Genomic DNA, 21,263 nt, shown 5'->3' with positions numbered 1-21,263 from the left:
GGGCGTGGAATGGCCTGCCTGCAACAGTAGTAGACTTGCTGAAGTTAAGGACATTTAATGGGCATTGGACATACATATGGATAATAGTGGCACGGTGTAGGTTAGATGGGCATCAGATTAATTTCACAAGTCGGCGCAACATCGAGAGCTGAATGGCCTGTAGCATTCTATGTTCCATGTAAAAATATCTATGAAGGTTTGAAGCAGTTGTTGAAGGTTTTGCTAAACTAGCTTCACATTGTCTCAACCTCAAAATCAAATGAAGGTTCCAGGAATTCCAGAGAATGTAGGAAATGTCAAGTATGATTGATGCCATCTGGAATAGTGAGAAAACACTAATGGAGAAAACCTGACAGTGGAAAATATTATTATTTTTTATTTGGTTGATACAAGATTTTTTAAAGCAGTTTGCCATGATAGGTGAATAGCTCAGGATATACTTGTAAATAAAGATGATTACAATCAATAAGTCATTATTCAAAGTTGATCATGCACGATTTTGCAGTAAGAAGGCATACAAGGTTGCAAGTTATCACAAATTATTGGATGATTTAAGATGTTGGTTTCAGGGAAAATCTGTATTCACAATGGATTAAACTCAATCCAGCAGGTACTTAATAGTCTACCATTAGTTTTAATAATGAGCCTTCTGTTCCTGTAATACCTCATTTGTCTCAGCAGGGGAAGAAATGAAAGTCTGGTGTCCCACTCCTGCAGAGTTCTCAGAGATTCTTCACGTTTAAAATTGCTTCCTTACATTTTCTTTCAGTGTCAATCTACCTTTCTCTTAATCACACCTTTCTCCCTTTAATTCTTTTCTAGATCAAATTTGACTTGTATTCCTTCTGTTTACTTTTCTGTCATGTTTGATTCTCAATCTGGATGTTTAAGGACATGGACTGCTGGTCCCAGTCAGATCCATTCCCATTTGCAAAGTTAAGCTTGCACTTTCAGCTTTTTGTGGTGTAAGTGTTTTTGGAGCAAAACTTTCGGGAAATATCTCAACAGAAGCTCTTTGTTTTTCATTTAACTTCACATTTATGCATCAAAACAGCATTTCAGTGCTCAGATTTCTTGCATTTAATTGTAGCGAACCATCATTTTCAAATCATTGCTAATGTGTTAGTCTCACCTTTCTATAAATCTGAAATTCTGTTTAGTCTAATGGCTGCAGACATGAGAGACTTTAGGCATGCCAGGAGACTGGAGAAACTGGCACTGTTCTCCTTAGCACAAAGGTATTATTGAAACGCTGGAAGAAAGATGTTAAAAATCGTGAGTTGTTGTGGTTGGACAAAGAATGTGAAACTGTTCAGGGTGACACAACAAAGAGATTTGTGTTAATTAATTAATTAATTAATGAATGAAGAGACATAATATGAGAAAGGACAGTAGTACACATTGAGGTCTGATCTTGAATCAATTGCCTGAAAGTGTGTTAGAAAGTAATTCAATAATAATTTTCAAAAGAGAGTTTGACATTGCTTTTAAAGGGAAAAAAAAGGAAAGAATAGAGAGTGCCCTGAGTTGGTTTTGTGAACCAGCAGAGACATGATAGAATGATGCTAATCAGACAATGTTCAATTATTCTGCAACTACTCTGTTGTTCTCTTTAGATCAAAGCTACAGAGTGGGATATCCTATTCTAGCACCAGACTGTGTAATAAGCTGCCAGTTAGAGAAACTCAGGGAATATGTTTAACAAAACCTATGTCTGCATTGCAAGATACGCAAGAGTTACCCAACTCTATGATGTTCCTTATTTTTGATTCTTTGCCTTGCCTGGATAGGGAATAAACATTATGATTCAATGTAAGAGTTCCCCTCTTGTGAATTTAAGAAGTTAAATCACTGATACGATCTCCAGGTGGATTCCAAGATTGGCATGAGTTTCTTTTTTTTAATCATGATAAATTACATCATAATGTGAATCCAATGAAACACACGATATTCAGCAATTGTCTTTCTGTTACAAGTAATAATCATAGTGCTCCATCAATTCAGCTTTGCATCCTTATTTCTAGTTTCAATGCTTATGGAGAACATTGCCTAGTCTGATGAATCTTAAAAGGAATCAATGAGAAATTGAACTAATTTTTGGTCAAATGGTTGGTGGGGGGCGTGGACCGAACAAGGGAGTCGCCGAGGTAATGAACTCTCTGGAATGCGTTCCCTCCACATTCCTTGTTGGGTCCATGTCCTCATAACCAACCCACACTCCAATCCTGGCACCTTTCCCTGCCACTACAAGAAATGTAAAACTGGCACCCACACCCTTTATCCCTTTACCTCCATCCAAGGCCCCAAATGATTTTTACATATCCAACAAAGATTTACCTATACTTCCACACAAGTCATCTACTGTGGTCTCGTCTATTTGTGGAGAGAGGATGCCAACTTGAAGAACGTTTAAGAGAACATCTCTGGGACAACACAGTAAACAATCCCACCGCCCAGTGGCCGAACACTTTAACTCTCCCTCCCACTCCGCCAAGGACATGCAAGTACACTGCCAAACCCTAACCACACAATGCCTGGAGAAAGAACTCCTGCCGATTTGGGACCCTCCTACCACATGGGATCAATGTGCAATTCACCAATTTCCTCATTTTCTCCCTCCCCCCCCATCTTATCCCAGATCTAACCTTCCACCTTGGTACCACCCTCTTGAACTGTCCCACCTGTCTGTCTTCCTTCCCACCTATCTGCTCCATCCTACTATTTGATCTATCATCTTCACCCCCATCTTCATCTACCTATTGCAATCCCAGCTACCTTCTCCCCTGCCCCACTGACTCCCATTTATCTCTCAGCCCCTTTCAGCCACAAGCCTCATTCCTGATCAAGGGCTTATACTCGAAACGTCGATTCTCCTGCTCCTCGGATGCTGCCTGACTGGCTGTGCTTTTCCAGTACCACACTCTCCGGCTCTGATTTCCAGCATCTGTCCTCCTCTCTTTCTCCTAACAAACTTAGAGTAACTAACTCACTCAGTATAACCTGGGATCAAACCTAGATGCAGCCGCATCTGTGTGGCTCCAGATCAGAATGAGCAGCATTGCTTTCATTTGTCAACTAGGTGTACTGCACATTTAATGACACTCTAAATCAAGAATCAAGACTTTAATTCAGTTAGAACTCTGTCCCATTGCTCTCTGTTCGTAAGAAATCTCAACAAATCTGACACAGAAGAAATCAAGATTCATAGAACTATGAGGTAATTTTTTTCATTGGCAATTTCGTTTTATTCTCAAACAGCAAGTAAACAGTTTAAAGTAAACTGTACCAATTTATTTTCAATCTGTTTTCTTCCCTTTCCATGTTTTCCCGTGATGCATTGGTTGTGGAAATAAAGTGCGTTTACCTCTAAAATGCAAAGCAGACAAATGGGAGCATCCAGGCGAAATATTATGAAGAGCACAAGTGTCAGTGACGAGATGTATTGTCTGGAAAATAATGATGGCAGTCAGTCAGATACTGCTGTGGGAACAATAGGATCGGGGGGCAAGAAGCGAAGATCAAGTTTGGGTGCCAAAATGGTGGCCATTGTCGGATTGACAAGGAGAAGTAGGAGCACATCTCAGCTCAGCCAGACCGGTGAGTTTTAAGTTTGTGGTTACATTGTTTCCAGCTTGTAAGTGATGTTACAAATTGTATTGTTTCATTCAACTATATACACGTTTTGATAACACAATGAATGCCTGCTTTCAGTTGAGTTTGTATGAAATATTGAGTAAGGCCTCTTCTGAATACTGAGCTATATGTGTAGAATGGCTATTAACTTTACAACAGAAATACTCCACTTGTAAAATGGAAATAGAGTAGTCAAATGTCATCTTCGGGGCAGGGCAAGGTGAAAACCACTGTGTAAATTCTCATTTGATTACCTGATGCAATTAGAACTAAGAACAATATAGTACAAGAACAGGCTATTTGGTCCTCCAAGCCTGCATCGACACATTTTGCCCTTCGATACTAAAACTATCATCATTTACAGGATCTGTATCCCTCTATTCCCTTCCTATTCATGTGTTCATCCAGGTGCTTTTTGAAAACTGTTATTGTGTCTGCTTCCACCACCACCTCTGGCAGTGCATTCCAGGTAATTACCATCTTTTGTGTGAAAAACGTGACTAGCACATCTCTTTTAAACATTCCGCTCCTCACTTTGAACCTGCGTTCACCTAGTAATTGACCCTTCCACTCTAGAAAAAAAACTCATAATTTCCACTCTATCCATGCCACTTCACAACCTTATACGCATCCATCAGATTGAGATTAGATTAGATTCCCTACAGTGTGGAAACAGGCCCTTCAGCGTAACAAGTCCACACCGACCCTCCGAAGAGCAACCCACCCAGACCCATTCCCCTATATTTACCCCTGACTAATGCACCTCACACTACGGGCAACTTAGCATGGCCAATTCATCTAACCTGCACATCTTTGGACTGTGGAAGGAAACGGGGAGAATGTGCAAACTCCACACAGGCAGTCACCCGAGGCAGGAATTGAACCCGAGTCCCTGGCCCTGTGAGGCAACAGTGCTAACCACTGAGCCACCGTGCCACCCCAACGGCTACTTCCCGTGTTCCAGTGAAAACAAACCCAAGCTATTCAAACTTACATTATAACTAAAATCCCCCATACCAGACAATGTCTTGGTAAACCTTTTCTATACCCTATCCAAAACATACACATCCTTCTGATTGTGATGACCAGAACAGTATGCAATATTCTAAGTATGGTCCAACTAAAGTCTATAAAGTTGCAGCATATTTTGCCTATCCTTCTACTGAATGCCCCTTCCAATGAAGCTAAACATGCCATAGCCTTTTTTAAACTACCTTATCTACCTGCGCTGCCACCTTCAGCGATCTGCACACCCAGGTCCCTCTGCATATCAATGCTCTGAAGGGTTTTGCCAATCAATGTATAATTTCCATCTGTACTTGATCTTCCAAAATGTATGGATTATACTCCATCTGTCATTTTTCTGCAACTGATCTATATCCTGCTGTATCCTTTGACAAGTTTCATCATTATCTGCAACTCCACCAATCTTCTTATTGTCCATAAATTTACTGGTTAGACCATCTGTGTTTTTCTCCAAAGCATTTATGTAGACCACGAACAACAGAGGTCCCAGCATTGATTGTGGAACACTACGAGCCACAACCCTCTACTCCAAAGCATCCTTTTAATACTACCATCTGCCTCCTATGACCTAGCTAGCTCTGTATCCATCTTGCGAGCTCACTCCTGATACTATGTGACTTCACCTTTATACTGTAACTCAAAAAGTGCAGGGATCTACCCTAGAGCACACACCTTGGCCTGTGTTATTCAGTTCAATTAAATTCTTACCTTTATACACAAAAGCTTTCTTATAATGTGAGCCTGTCTGGTTCTAATAAATAACTCTTTGGTTTGACCTTGAACTGTTCTTTTTACTTACATATTTAATACTAAAATGGATTTGTTTCGAAATAAATGTTTGTATCTCAACATTTATGATTTGAAAACTGAAAAGTCATGAAGGATTCATTTTGTGGTACAACTTCACTGCCATTGAAGTGTAGTTACGGTGAAAACTGTGTAGAATGTTTGCCAGGAATGAGCACAACAAAACAATCCTGTAATTTGAACAAGATCTAGTTATTGTTTCTCTTATGTAAGTTAATGGTAGCATTTATGCAACCAGAGACCCACTCATCATTTACTCAATAAGTATGCTTTGAAAGAATCTCCATTTTGGTCTCCTCAATATCCTCTTCAAGCAAGTGTTTCTGCTTTGGATGCCGTAAAGCAACAATCATACTGAGCATCTATTGTATTTCACTCAACATTCTGTGAAATTGTGAGAAGCTAGAAACAGAAGAGATCAAAAAGTCTTGGGGTCTTCAGCTTACTGATCCTTAAAGTATCATGAAAAGAGATAGCATCTAATCAAAACCTAGTGGAATACTGTCTTTATAGCTAGCAAAGTAGAATGAGGAGGTATGTTTTGTGGTACACAAAATCCTCATTAGGCCACACATGCAATATTGTAAGGTTTTAAATACTTTGGTCTAATGTTTAGACACACCCTCCAACTGCATCCCCAAACCTCTGGGTCTAGACTTACCCACCTGGAGTACCTTTTCTGAGGAAAGATGTATTGGATAAGGAGCCAATCAGGCTTTGATTTACCAGAAAGCCTTTAAATTCCATTACATAAGCTTATATTTATCATTGCTGTATTTGTTCATTCATAAGTAGTTGAGAGTGTAAAATTGATCATTAAGAAGGCCATCAATTGCATCCTGCTAGTTACATAATCTGCCCATTATCCCCACTCTGTACTTCCTGGCCCTCAGCCTATTTCCAAATCAGGTCAGTAATTTCCCTTTAATTCCTTGAGCCAAGGTTCTTTTATGAAGGGTATTATAAAATGCCTTTTGGAAACCTATTATAATTAACACCTGGAAATATTCCCCAACTCCAACTTTCATCACCTCTTCAAAACTCAAACCAACCTCATTTTACAGATAATGGCTCTCCCTGTCAATTGAAAATATTCAAGGTGTTCTATTACTCTACCCTTAATTCTTGAGTCCAGTAATTTTGTACAACAGAAGTAAGAAGAACTGATCTATAATTCCCTTGTTGCCACCTCTTATTATTCTGAAATAGTGGAGTGACATGGCACTGATTTAAATTTAACCACTGAAGAAACAGCACTTTGAAAGGCCACAGTTAGAACATCTGCAGTGCTTTCCTTTATGTCCTTCAACATCTGGTCCTGGGGATTAGTCAATTTTTATTGGTTTTTTTTTCATTTCTGTCATGAGAGGTTGAATACACAAGTTCTGGCAGCATTTTTGAAGATTTCGAGAGGCAGGGCACAGTTTGCTCCCATGCCACTTGTCACACTGGTCCTAACTTCGCATTGACCAAACCTCTTAACCATGCCTGGCCATTTCTGTGATTTTTATACTAAACTTCATCTCCTGTTTCAAATTGTTTCTCTTGCTTGGTGGAGTCTTAGGTCCGGCATTGGAGTTCCTGATGTCATTTTACTCTCCCTATTGATCCGGGATGATCAGACTTAACCTGGTCTGGAATCTTGCATGTGGTGCAGACCTAGAATCAAACAAGCACCATGACAGCTTAGTATCTAGCAGAGCTGAGGGCTAATTCTTCAATCCAGCCTTCGAAGTTTGGAATGCTATTTCTGCCAGGCTATTAGGTATGGAGCTATCCTTATATGTCAAATCCACAAGTGTGGCTCATGTCCAACTTTATGAAGGACAGACCTTCAGCCAGATTTCTGTATAAATCCTCTATCTGAGGAATTGCATATTTATCCAGCTGTAAGAAATGGTTTACCTTTTTTCTTTAAATTCTGACAGAGGCAAACTGATACATTGGGCTTCAAAATTGGTACAACTGGTGCTGTCCATTCAGCAAGTTGGACTGGGTTGATGATTCCTTCACTTTCCAACTTCTGATTTCTGCTTTTACTTTTGTCCATAAGACAAATGACACTGGGCAGGCTTTGTAGAATCACTGAATTGCTTTTTGGTCAATTTGAAAGATGGCCTTAGCTCCTCTGATAGTTCCTAGAACTTCTTGGAAAACTTCTGGGTATTTAATTAGGACTTCATCCTGATCAGGATATGTCCTGAGTGAGCCTATGCAGTAGGAGTTAGGAGGTCATTTTGTGGCTGTACAGGACATTGGTTAGGCTAATTTTGGAACACTGAGTGCAATTCTGGTCTCTCTGCTATAAAAATGATGTTGTGAAACTTGAAAGCATTCACAAAAGGTTTACAAGTATGTTGCTAGGATTGGACAGTTTGAGATATAGGGAGAGGCAGATTTTCCCTGGAGCATCGGAGGCTGAGGGGTGATCCTAATAAGGTTTAAAACATCATGAAGGGCATGGATAGGGTAAATAGGCAATGTTTTTGCCTGGGGTGGGGGAGTCCAAAACTAGAGGGCATAAGTTTATGGTGAGAGGGGAAAGGTTTAAAAGGGACCAACGGGCAACTTTTCATGTAGAGAGTGGTGACTGTATGGAATGAACTGGCAGAGGATGTGTTGGAGACTGGTACAATGGCAACATTTTAAAAGGCATCTGGATGGGTACATGAATAGGAAGGGTTTGGAGATATATGGGCCAAATGCTTGCAAATGGGACTAGACTCATTTGCGGTATTTTCCAGTGACAAAGCCAGTTGTTTTGCCTGTTTGAAGTCCAGTTGAGCTTCAGCTTGCAGGCATTGTTATATAGTTACACCATTAATCTCACATAAAGATGGTAGTGAAGCATTTCATGAACTGTGAAACAAAACATACAATCTTCTGTTAGTCATCTTAATCTAGTCAAAAACTCCTATACAGATTCCCCTGGTTCTCAAATTACTGGAGAAAAGTAATAGTATCTCACAATTAGAGGAGGCTTGAGGTCATAATATTCCTTAACTATGTCTGTCAAATTTTGAAAAAAAATTAGTATCTGATGCCTCAGGGAACATTAGGCTTTTAATGACAAAGAAAGCTGCAGCTCCACAGGTTGTCAGGAGAATTACTCATTTTCCATCTCCCACAATGTTGTTTGCCCTTTCACATGTGGGCCCAGTTCTTAATGGCTGGGTCGAACAAGTGAAGCTTCCAACTCAAAGACAAATTGTACCGAGAGAGTTTCTTCAGGATCATGCTGTACTGTTGTTGCCACTGAAATAACTTTACAGAAGCCAGTATCATAGAACATAGAACAGTACAGCACAGAACAGGCCCTTCAGCCCACGGTGTTGTGCCGATCATTGATCATCATGTAAGGTAAACCTAATCTACAAACCATCACATTTCTGTGACCATATGCATGTCCGGCAGTCTCTTAAATGTCCCCAGTGACCTTGCTTCCACAAGTGCTGCTGGCAACGCATTCCATGCTCTCACATCTCTCTGTGTAAAGAACCCGTCTCTGACCTCCCCTCTATACTTTCCTCCAACCAGCTTAAAACTATGACCCCTCATGTTAGCCATTTCTGCCATGGGAAATAGTGTCTGGCTATCGACTCTATCTATGCTTCTCATTATCTTGTATACCTCAATTAGGTCCCCTCTCCTCCTCCTTTTCTCCAATGAAAAAAGTCCGAGCTCAGTCAACCTTTCTTCATAAGATAAGCCCTCCAGTCCAGGCAGCATCCTGGTAAACCTCCTCTGAACCCTCTCCAAAGCATCCACATCTTTCCTATAATAGGGCGACCAGAACTGGACACAGTATTCCAAGTGCGGTCTAACCAAAGTTTTATAGAGCTGCAAAAAGATCTCAAGACTCTTAAACTCAATCCCCCTGTTAATGAAAGCCAAAATGCCATATGCTTTCTTAATAACCTTGTCCACTTGGGTGGCCATGTTAAGGGATCTATGTACCTACACACCAAGATCTCGCTGTTCCTCCACACTGCCAAGAATCCTATCCTTAATCCTGTACTAAACTTTCAAATTCAACCTTCCAAGATGCATCACCTCGCATTTATCCAGGTTGAACTCCATCTGCCACCTCTCAGCCCATCTCTGCATCCTGTCAATGTCCCGCTGCTGCCTACAACAGCCCTCTATACTGTCAACACACCTCCACCCTTTGTGTCATCTGCAAACCTGCTGACCCATCCTTCAATCCCCTCATCCAAGCCATTAATAAAAATTACAAACAGTAGAGGCCCAAGGACAGAGCCCTGTGGAACACTACTCACCACTGACTTCCAGGCGCAATATTTTCCTTCTACTACCACTTGCTGTCTTCTGTTGGCCAGACAATTCTGTATCCAGACAGCTAAATCCCCCTGTATCCCATTCCTCCTGACCTTCTGAACAAGCCTACCATGGGGAACCTTATCAAATGCCTTGCTAAAGCCCATATACACCACATCCACAGCTTGACCCTCATCGACTTTTCTAGTCACATCCTCAAAGAACTCGATAAAGTTTGTGTGGCATGACCTGCCCCTCACAAAGCCATGTTGACGGCATTTAATCAAGCCATGTTTTTCCAGATGGTCATAAATCCTATCCCTCAGAATCCTTTCTAACACCTTGCAGACAACAGACGTGAGACTTACTGGTCTGTAATTGCCGGGGATTTCCCTATTTCCTTTCTTGAAGAGAGGAATTACATTTACCTCTCTCCAGTCCTCAGGTACGACTCCAATGGAGAGCGAGGATGCAAAGATCTTCGCAAGTGGCGAAGCAATCGCATTTCTCGTTTCCCAAAGCAGCCGAGGACAAATCTGGTCCAGGCCTAGCGACTTGTCAATCTTAATGTTTGACAAAATTTTTAGCACATCAGCTTCCTCTCTCCATTCCAGCATGCACATCTGTTCTTCAAAGGTTTCATTCACTACAAAGTTCGTTTCTTTCGAAAAGACTGAAGCAAAAAACTAATTTAGGACTTCCCCTACCTCCTCAGACTCCACACACAAGTTCCCTATGCTGTCTCTGATCGGCCCTACTCTTTCTTTGACCATTCTCTTATTCCTCACATAAGTGTAAAATGCTTTTGTGTTCTCCCTAATCTGTTCTGCCAAGCCTTTCTCGTGCCCACTGCTGGCTCTCCTCAGACCATTTTTGAGCTCCTTCCTCACCTGCCTATAATCCTCTAGAGCTGAGCTTGACCCTAGCTTCCTCCACCTTATGTAAGCTACCTTCTTCCTTTTGACGAGACGCTCCACCGCTCTCGTCATCCAAGGTTCCTTTATCTTACCCCTTGCCTGTCTCAAAGGGACATATTTATTCATCATTCGCAACAACTGTTCCTTAAACAGTCTCCACATGTCTAGAGTGCCTTTACCATGGATCAATTGCTCCCAGTCCATGCTTCCTAACTCATGTCTAATCGTATCATAGTTTCCTCTTCCCCAATTAAATATCCTCCCATTTTGCCTAATCCTCTCCTTCTCCATAGCTATGTAGAATGTGAGGCAGTTGTGGTCACTATCACCAAAATGCTCTCCCACCACAAGATCTGATGCCTGCCCCAGCTCGTATCTGAGCACCAAGTCTAGAATGGCCTCTCCCCTCGTTGTATCCTGTCACCAAGTCACCTTTTATTAACATGTGAACAGTTCTTGACTTCAGTACTGCCTCATACAGTATCAGACACAAGAGTGCCAATATTCCTGACTCTCAAACTTTTTATGTCAGCCAGGGATCCCTAATGGGACAAGATTAACAGACCCAATCAGGGAACTCACATTCCCTATAGTGCAGCTGGCTGACCTCGTTACTGTCACTACACTGTTAGCCTTCCTTCAAAACAGAAGCCCTTCATTGCAGGAATGAGTTGAGTGAAGTTTATTTCAACTGCCACTAATTAAATTACATCATTTTTCAAATAAGGAAACCAAAACTGTACACACCATACCCAATGCAGCATCACCAATGTCCTGCACAATTGTAAAAAAAAATTAATTGAACTTTTATATTCTATTACCCTTGTGCCAAGCGGCAACATTCCATTAGACCTAATCACTTGCTATTCCGACAAAATACTGTTTTGTGATTTGTGTGCCAGGACATTCAGGGTCTTCTACTTCTCAGAATTTTTCAACCTCTTTCCAACTGCTTTCTTATTTTTGCTGCCAAAACGGATAAGCTTACAATTACCTGCATTGCATTCCAGCTACCATTACAGCTGAAAATGTGTTGCTGGAAAAGCGCAGCAGGTCAGGCAGCATCCAAGGAACAGGAGATTCGACGTTTCGGGCATAAGCCCTTCTTCAGGATTCCTGAAGAAGGGCTTATGCCCGAAACGTCGAATCTCCTGTTCCTTGGATGCTGCCTGACCTGCTGCGCTTTTCCAGCAACACATTTTCAGCTTTGATCTCCAGCATCTGCAGTCCTCACTTTCTCCTCCAGCTACCATTATAATCTATTTATAACTCTTTGTAGACCTCTTTAACTTTTCTCCTGTCTTGGTGTCACTGATGAACTTAGTAACCATACATTCAGTTCCTTAATTCAGGTCATTGATACAGACAGTAAATAGCTGAAGCACCCGGACGGATTCCTGTGGCACTTCATGAGCTACAGCTTATCTATCTGAAAAAAGACTCATTTATCCCTACTCACTGCTTCCTATTAGCTAACCAATCCTGTATGGTACTAAAGTAAGACAAGAAACTGTGGATACTGAACAGCTGAAATAAAAAAATAAATTGTTGGAGAAATTCAGCATGTCTGGCATCATCTGTGGGAAGAAAGCAGTTAGCTCTGATGAGTCACCAGACTTAAAATGCTAATCTGCTTTCTTCCCCCAGATGCTGTCAGACCTGCTGAGTTTCTCCAGCAATTTCTCTTTCTGTATTGTACTGTTACCTCCTACAATATGTGCTCTTATATTTTGCAGTAACTTTTGGTGTGCTACTATTTCAAATGTCTCTTGGAAATCCAACTGCAATTACCTTTTTCCTCATGCAATGAACCTGACTAAACCCCTTCAAAATTTATTAAGAAGATAGCCCAGACCCTAACTTTGTCTTATTTTAAAGGTAAGTGCAAGGTATTGCATTTCAGATGCAATTTGATTTCTAAAACTACTCTACTTTAAATAAAAGACCCTTTATTTTTACACTATGGTTAAAATACAGACAAAATAAAAATAAAAAAACAGCTTAAGTATAGCTATCAAAATGCTTAACAAATAATATATGTTAACTACTTCTGTTCCATATATAGAGGAACCTCGATTATCCTAACGAGATGGGCAGGCACTGTTTCATTCAGATAATTAATTTTTCAGTTAATTGATGCAATGCCCCTCCTCTGGGGCTTGGAGTTTTCTGAAGTTTCCTTCTTCCTCGCTCTGCCTGCCTTGCTCCCTTTCTCTGTCTCAGGATTTGTTTCTGAGCAGACACACTTGAAAGTAAGGGACCTGCAGCATTGTTGAATCCCCACCCAATCAGTTAAATGGATTGACACAACGAGTACTTGCTAAGCCCACTCCCCATTCAGGAGACTAGACAGCAGCACACCTAAGCCCAATTCCCTCCCCCTAACCCATGCACCCCCAAACCCGCCCCTCGTCCGTCCCGTCCTCGCCAACCTTGTCCAACACCACTTCCCGTCTACCCCATGGGACACCAACAGTAAGACTGCTGCTGCCTTTAGAGGGTCAGTCTCAAAATAGCACACAGACGCAACCACACATACTACATTTTACTACACCTTTTTGACAAGTTTCACCATTGCACAGGTCAATGTTGGAGAGGTTGTCTGGGGAAGGGAAGTTTTGGGTACACCACTGTGTAGAACTCCAGGGAAAGTGTGGAGACAGAGAGAGAGGGAGAGGGTGGGCGGTCAGTCATTTGGAGATGGTGCCTGGGCTCCCATCAATATCCATAACTATTCTCAGCAGCATTTTGAGTAAACCGAATTCACGTTTAATCACTATAAACAAAAAATGCTATCAGTGTTGAAACACCTCTTTGATGTAATATTTCTATTGGGACCTTGAGATCTTCTTCAGATAATCCAAAAGATGGAAAATTGATGCTCTGATAAATGAGGCTCCTCTGTAGTAATATTCCATAAATACACCCTTGGCAGATGTGAATTCAGTAAAATGGATTGTCTCACAGCAGGAAGAGAATGCCAGCTCTCAGTTGTAACCGAAAGAGGAATAAGAGTTTCCACATCCAGCTTCAAGATCTCAGTAATTGCTGAAAGCTAAAACTAAAACTTCAGGTTCTGTGTGAGTTTGGATCCCTTCAGGCTGCTTTTATTGTTCCAACTTTTAATAAAGCCAAGGCCTCACAAACTGTTTACTTTATTGACTTTAAGCAGACCACTTCATGACTCTATCTCAACCTTTTTTCATAAACAAAAAGCAAGACAAAATATATCTTTTAAAGCCATAGTGTAATCTCACCACCATCTTTTAAAAAAGCCCATCAATATACAAAGATGCCTTTTTTTAAAAAATAGCCTTTAGCCATATGCTACACTACAATAAATACTATTACATTGACTCAAAGCAAACGTTTACTACCAGAATTCATTTCAATCTGTTTTCTTCTCTACCACCGAATGCTCTGTTTTCCTTTATCAAAATCATGGCAATGCATCGGCAATTGCGATCTCATGTCTTGCCATGTATACAATTTTTCAAATTGACTGGCTGCAATAATAAGATTCATTTAAACAGCCTGGTATTTTTACCTTTAAACTTTCTCAAAAACTTTAACGGGTTATGATCAGAATATACATTTGTTTCAAACACATTACCTGCAATATAAATGTTGAAATATTACAGCGCCAAGACCAAATTCAAGGTCTCCTTCTCAATTGTGGAATATTTCTGCCGATGATTGTTCAATTTTCTGGAAAAATACCCATAGCTCTTTGTATCTTCTCATCATCCTCTTGCAAAAGGACAGCATCAACAACTATGTCACTTGCATTAATAGCCACTGTGAATGGCTTTACATAATAAGATGTGGCCAACACTGTTGATGACTATTAATTTGGTAAACTGTAAAAGATGAAATTTCCCTCACTCTTCAGAAAAAGGTACCTCCAATATCATCTGAATAAGTCCAACTTTGAAATGTAAGTTGTCTTTTCTTCTCAGTAAGCCCTCCAAATGTGGAAGAGGATATGAATCAGATTTTTTAACTCCATTGATTTGGCGATTGTCCTCACATAATCACTGGATACCTGTAGATTTTGACACCATTACCAAGGATGAGCTTCATTCACTGCAACTCGTTTCAATTATATTGTCTTTGAGCTTGTGTTCATCTCTTCTTAAAACTGTGCCAACTATAGAGGGTTAAGATTTCAAGTCATTTCAATTTTCCTCTGGAAGGTATTTCAATAATTTATCCCAATATTTGAGAACTTCCTCGTTGTCCAATTTAATGAGAGGGCTGTCCAATTCAGAATCATTTCAACTTGATTCTTTTAACCAATAACACATTCTCTTTTTCTCTTCCTTCCCTAACAAAATATCCTTTGAGCATATTCACATATTCTTGGAGATTCCTTTATATCTGGCAATCATATCAAATAATTCATCATACTCAATTTCTTTCAAATTCATAATGTCTACTAAACTTTGCGTTTAAAGGTTCATCTTCAAAGTTTGTGCAAAGATTTGTAGCTCGGGTGCTTTTTATAGTGGTTCTATTCGCCGAGCTGGAAGTTTTAGTTGTAAACGTTTCGTCCCCTGGCTAGGAGACATCATCAGTGCTCTGGAGCCTCCTGCGAAGTGCTTCTTTGATGTTTCTTCCGGTATTTATAGTGGTCTGTCGTTGCCGCTTCCGGGTGTCAGTTTCAGCTGTCCGCTGTAGTGGTTGGTATATTGGGTCCAGGTCGATGTGTTTGTTGATGGAGTTTGTGGATGAATGCCATGCCTCTAGGAATTCCCTGGCTGTTCTCTGTCTGGCTTGCCCTATGATAGTACTGTTTTCCCAGTCGAATTCATGTTGCTTGTTGTCTGAGTGTGTGGCTACTAGGGATAGCTGGTCGTGTCATTTCGTGGCTACCAAATGGCTATAAGACTAACACTTCATGTCCACTAGCAAAATTATAACTTTTTGATCTCTTGCCTGGTTCATGTTTCACACATTTTAAATGCTGTCTAGCCAACTCACTAGCTCTATTTAATCTTTCCCTAAAATTTGACACACAGTCCCATTGTGTGATCTCTTAATACTGATTTACCAATTTCTCCTCAATAAATTTCAGTAGTCCTCTTATCTCATGCCCAAATATTAATTCAAATGGACTGAATTTAGTTGATTCATTAGGCACATCCCGAACTGCAAAAATGACAAATGGAAATCATTTTTCCCAATCTTCTGGATAATCTTGAGTATATGCCCTCACATGGTCTTTCAATTTTGATGCCACTCTTTTAATGCTCTTTGATATTCTGGATGGTACACCATATGTTTGAATTGTTACATTCCTAAGCTATCCTTGATGTAAAAATTGAATAACCTTGATGTAAAAATTGACCATTAATCCGATTTTATTTCTGTAGGTAGTCCATATCTTGTTAGAAAAAATTAACTCTTCTGCAGTTCATTTGTCCATGATACTGCATATTGGAATAGCCTCTGGAATTCGAGTAGACACACCATTTATAGAATCATCAAATCATAGAATCCCTATAGTGTGGAAGCAGGTCATTCAGCACATCAACTAGGAGAAAATGAGGACTGCAGATGCTGGAGATCAGAGTCGAGAGTGGGATGCTGGAAAAGTACAGCAGGTCAGGCAGCACCTGAGGAGCAGGAAAATCAACATTTCGGGCAAGAGCCCTTCATCAGGAATGTGCCTCAGATGCTCGGATGCTGCCTGACCTGCTGTGCTTTTCCAGCACCCCACTCTCAACCCACATTCAGCCCATCAAATTTACACTGACCCTCCAAAATGCATCACATCCAGTTCCATTCCCCTACCTTATCTCTGCAACTTTGCACTTCCCGTGGCTAATCCAATTAATCACATTAAAGGCAATACACCTAGCCTACATATCTTTGGACTATGGTAGAAGACAAGAGCAACAGGAGGAAACCCACGCAGCCATGGAGAGAATATGCAAACTTCACATAAAGTGTCGCCCAGCTGGAATCTCACCCGGTCTCTGGCACTGTCAGGCAGCAGTGCAAGCCACTGAGTCCACCCTATTATGGTCAACAGATACTCATTTTCACATTTTGGTTGAGGTAAAAGTCCTACCCAATCAATTAAGACCCTTGTGAAATGTTCCACCAATATGGGAATGGATATTAAGGTTGATGGTTTTACCACTGCCTGAGATTTTCCAATTATCTGACATATATGACAATTTTGGCAAAATTCAAACACATCCAGGCCAAGAAAAATGTTTTTGTATTTTGGCTTGAGTTTTCCTTACTCCCAAATGATCTCCTACTGGTAATTCATGTATTACCCACAACACTATCTTTCTATAATCCACCAACAATACAACTTGATGAATTTCTGCCCATTTCTTATCCACATGATTATGTGGTAATCTCCAATTCCTCATTCTGACTTTTTAAAGATAGTAATATAATCAGATTCTTCTGTGTGTACATTTTGATACAACTGCTTTTGTTGCAATTCAGCGAATTTCTCTGAACTAAAAATTTCCAAAGTTAAAAATTGCACAACACCAAGTTATAGTCCAACAGGTTTATTTGGAAGCCCTAGTTTTTGAAGTTCTGCTTCTTCATCAGGTGGTTGATGAAGTCCAACACCGACTCATCCTCACCATTAAAAATATCAACTTTGTCCTCTATCTGTTCTTGATTTTTCTCAACTATTTAATCAAGCACAGTTTCAACTTCCTTACATTTATCCTTTGATTTCTCCTTGTCACAACACAGTCATGAAAATCCCAGGATATACTTCCTGTAGCACCCCAATTGCTGGATTTTCCACTGGCTTTTCAACCACAGTAGGCATCTCTCCCACTTGAAGTCAACTATGTAATTCCTGGATAAAGTACATCCCTGGAACTGTGAGTTTCTCGATGATTCCTACTCCTTCTCACCATTTTTCACCAGGCTGCCCTACTCACTTCTATAATGGAACACTGCCCTTCTCATCATGAATTCCACATATTACCACTATTTTCTGGCAATGCTCCTTCCAAGTTATATATCTCATTAGTTATAGGTGAGGTCCGATGCCCTCAAAAACATTTCAAAATGGTAGCCCAGATCCTAACCTTTCTAATTTTTTAAGCAGGTGTAGAACATAGAACATAGAACAGTACAGCACAGAACAGGCCCTTCAGCCCACAATGTTGTGCTGACCATTGATCCTCATGTAAGGTAAACCTAATGTACGAACCCTCAAATTTCTGTGACCATATGCATGTCCAGCTGTCTCTTAAATATTCCCAATGACCTCACTTCCATAACTATTGCTGGCAACGCATTCCATGCTCTCACACTTTCCGCCAAACAGTTTAAAACTATGACGCCTTGTGTTAACAATTTCTGCCCTGGGAAAAAGTCTCTGACTATCAACTCTATCTATGCCTCTCATTACCTTGTACATCTCAATTAGGTCCTCTTTCTTCCTTCGTTTTTCCAATGAAAAAAAGTCCGAGCTCAGTCAACCTCTCTTTGTAAGATAAGCCCTCCATTCCAGGCAGCACCCTCTCCAAAGCATCCACATCTTTCCTATAATAGGGATACCAGAACTGGAACAGTATTCCAAGTGTGGTCTAGCCAAAGTTTCATAGAGCTGCAACAAGATCTCATGGCTCTTAAACTCACCCCCCCCCCCCCCCCCCCCCCCCACCCCGGTTAATGAAAGCCAAAACACCATGTGCTTTCTTACCAACCCTGTCCACTTGGGTGTCAATTTTAAGGGATCTGTGTACCTGCACACTAAGATCCCACTGTTCCTCCACACTGCCAAGGATCCTGTCTTTAATCCTGTACTCAAATTTCAAATTCGACCTTCCAAAATGCATCACTTCGCATTTATCCAGGTTGAACTCCATCTGCCACCTATCAGCCCATCTCTGCATCCTATCAATGTCCCGCTGCAGCCTACAACAGTCCTCTATACTGTCAACGACACCTCCAACTTTTGGTTTATGACCATCTGCCCCTCACAAAGCCGTGCTGACTGCATTTAATCAAGCCATGCTCTACCAGATGGTCATAAACCTATCTCTCAGAATCATTTCTAACACCTTGCAGATGACAGACATGAGACTGACTGGTCTATAATTGCCGGGGATTTCCCTATTTCCTTTCTTGAAGAGAGGAATTACATTTGCCTCCCTCCAGTCCTCAGGTATGACTCCGGTGGAGAGCGAGGATGCAAAGATCTTCGCAAGCGGTGAAGCAATCACATTTCTCGCTTCCTAAAGCAGCCGAGGACAAATCTGATCTGGCCCTGGTGACTTGTCAATCTTAATGTTTGTCAAAATGTTCAGCACATCAGCTTCCTCAATCTCTATTCATTGCAGCATGCTTACCTGCTCCTCAATGGTTTCATTCACTACAAGGTGAAGCAAAAAACTCATTTAGGGCTTCCCCTACCTCCTCAGACTCTATACACAAGTTCCCTATGCTATCACTGATCGGCCCTACTCTTTCTTTGATCATTCTCTTATTCCTCACAAATGTGTAAATGTGTAGAATGGATATTCCCGGAGTGTTGCAGCCCATCCAACTGCTCAGTTTTAAGCAAAACAGGATTTTTTACAAACGAACAAAAGGAAATTGAATTTAGAATATTATTTGAAAACCCAACTGACACGAAAACACAATTTAACAAAAAGCTGTTCTGATTTCCTGCAACATCCCATAAACACTCCTTTGCAAAAAAGTTAAATTCAAACACAGGTTTTTACAGGGGAGAGATTGCAGAGAGACAGGATCAGCATGGAGCTCTTCCTTTAGGTTCCCAGCAGCTTATCTGGGTTCCCAACTAAAACTTGACCAGCAGCATGCTAAAACCAAGCCAAATCATGAAATGTGAGAACTGGCCATTCCCCTTTCATTGTACAGGTGTTTTAAAAAAAATACTTAAAAGCTTCTTCAAGTAAATAAACCCTGACATATTGGAACCTCTGCCTTTATGACCCCTCTGGAAAAAAAAACAAGGACAATATAACCTTGATAAGGGAGTAGTATCATCACACCTACCCCTTTAAAAAAATGAACCATGAGTATCCAAAGATAGCTTCATTTTAAAATCCCTTAATCATAAATTGTTAGTACATTAACAACGCACATATACATTTCATTCACTATAAATATGAAAACATACATTACTACATTCTCTTTCATTCATTTACTCCTGCCACCGAATGCCTCCATTCCTCATCCAAGTCTTGACAATGCATTAGCAATCTCATTTTCTTTTCCTGCCACATGCACGCTTTTCAAATTGAATGGCTGTAACAACAAGCTCCATCTAAACAATCCAGAATTTTTGTCCTTAAATTTCTCCACAATCTTCATTGGATTATGAACAGTGTATACGATTGTCTCAGATACACTACTGGTAACATAAACATTGACATGCTGTACCACCAACACGAAGTTCAAAGTCTCTTTCTCAACTGTCAAATATTTCTGCTGATGAATGTTCAATTTCCTGTAGAAATATCCGATAGGACTTTCTATCTTCTTATCATCTTCCTGTAAGACCACAGTACTGACACACCCATCACTCACATTGATAGCCATCTTGAATAGCTTTGCATTGTTAGGTGTGGCTAACATGCTGTGGCTAACAGTTAGCAGTGGTTAACACAGCTTTCAGGCTGTCAAATGACTTCTAACAGACTGCTGTCCACTGAAACTTCTTGCCTTTCTTCTGTAATTCAGTGAGTGGAGCAGCCACATTGCTAGAATTTGGTATGGGTTTCCGATAAAATTCACTCAATCCCAGGAATTGTAGTACTGCTTTTTTTGCTGATGGTATAGGAAACTCCCCAATTACCTTTGTTTCTGCATTTCATAGAGCCATTTATCCATTTCCAATAACATGGCTTAGGAAGGTGATTTGCACTTTGGCAAATTCAGCCTTAGCCAGGTTTATCTCCAAGCCTGCATGCCAAAGTTGATGGAACGATTCTGATAAATGTTACAAATATTACTTCCATGTATGACTAAAAATCATCAAGTCATCAACATAAACCACATAATTAGGTAATACAGAAAGGTTAGCCTTTAAAATATGGCTGACACATTTTTTTTATACCAAATGGCATGAATTTAGATTAATACAGTCCATTTGGCATTTTGAAAGCTGAGATTGTCTTTGCTCTTTTGCCAGCATCCTCTGAGCAAGTCAAACTTAGAAATGTAAGTTGCTTGTTCCACCTGTTCAATAGTCTTCCAAACATGGAATCGGATATGCATCAGTCTTTGTAACTGCATTGACTTTGTGATAGTCCATAAATAACTGTTGGGTACCATCTGGTTTTGGCACCATTACTATGTGTGAGATCCAATCATAGTAACTCCCTTTGATTATGTCATCTTGGAGCATGCATTTTTTTGCACCTGTGTCAACTTTAGAGAGTTATGCCTACGAGGATGTTGTTTAATCAAAACAGCTGGAGCTTGATTGCCAATTTCCTGAAGTAATTACTTTTGTAAGGAATTATCTCTATCCCAACCAGAAACAGATCTAAGCTCTTGCTCAAAGGGACTCAATGAATCCGCAGCTACTGAATGAACCAGCCTGTTATATAGAATCATAGAATTCCTACGATGTGGAAA

General features: G+C 40.5%; 1 protein-coding gene across 2 annotated transcripts in view; it reads left to right on the top strand.

Annotated features, from left to right (window-relative positions):
- The window catches only part of LOC132833499 (regulating synaptic membrane exocytosis protein 1-like), a 786,224-nt gene that overhangs the window by 660,616 nt on the left and 104,345 nt on the right, over positions 1–21,263 (top strand). The window contains exons 1-2 of one of the 2 annotated variants that reach the window (XM_060851830.1): positions 863–884; positions 3,394–3,597. In XM_060851830.1, coding sequence (XP_060707813.1) covers positions 863–884; positions 3,394–3,597 — 226 coding nt within the window. Of the gene's footprint in view, positions 1–862; positions 885–3,355; positions 3,598–21,263 lie in introns of those variants that run through there. The other variant, XM_060851848.1, reaches the window with a different exon arrangement.

The sequence above is a fragment of the Hemiscyllium ocellatum genome, chromosome 3 (genome assembly GCF_020745735.1).
Source record: "Hemiscyllium ocellatum isolate sHemOce1 chromosome 3, sHemOce1.pat.X.cur, whole genome shotgun sequence".
Taxonomy (NCBI): Eukaryota; Metazoa; Chordata; class Chondrichthyes; order Orectolobiformes; family Hemiscylliidae; genus Hemiscyllium; species Hemiscyllium ocellatum.
This window is presented reverse-complemented; position numbering and strand designations above follow the sequence as displayed.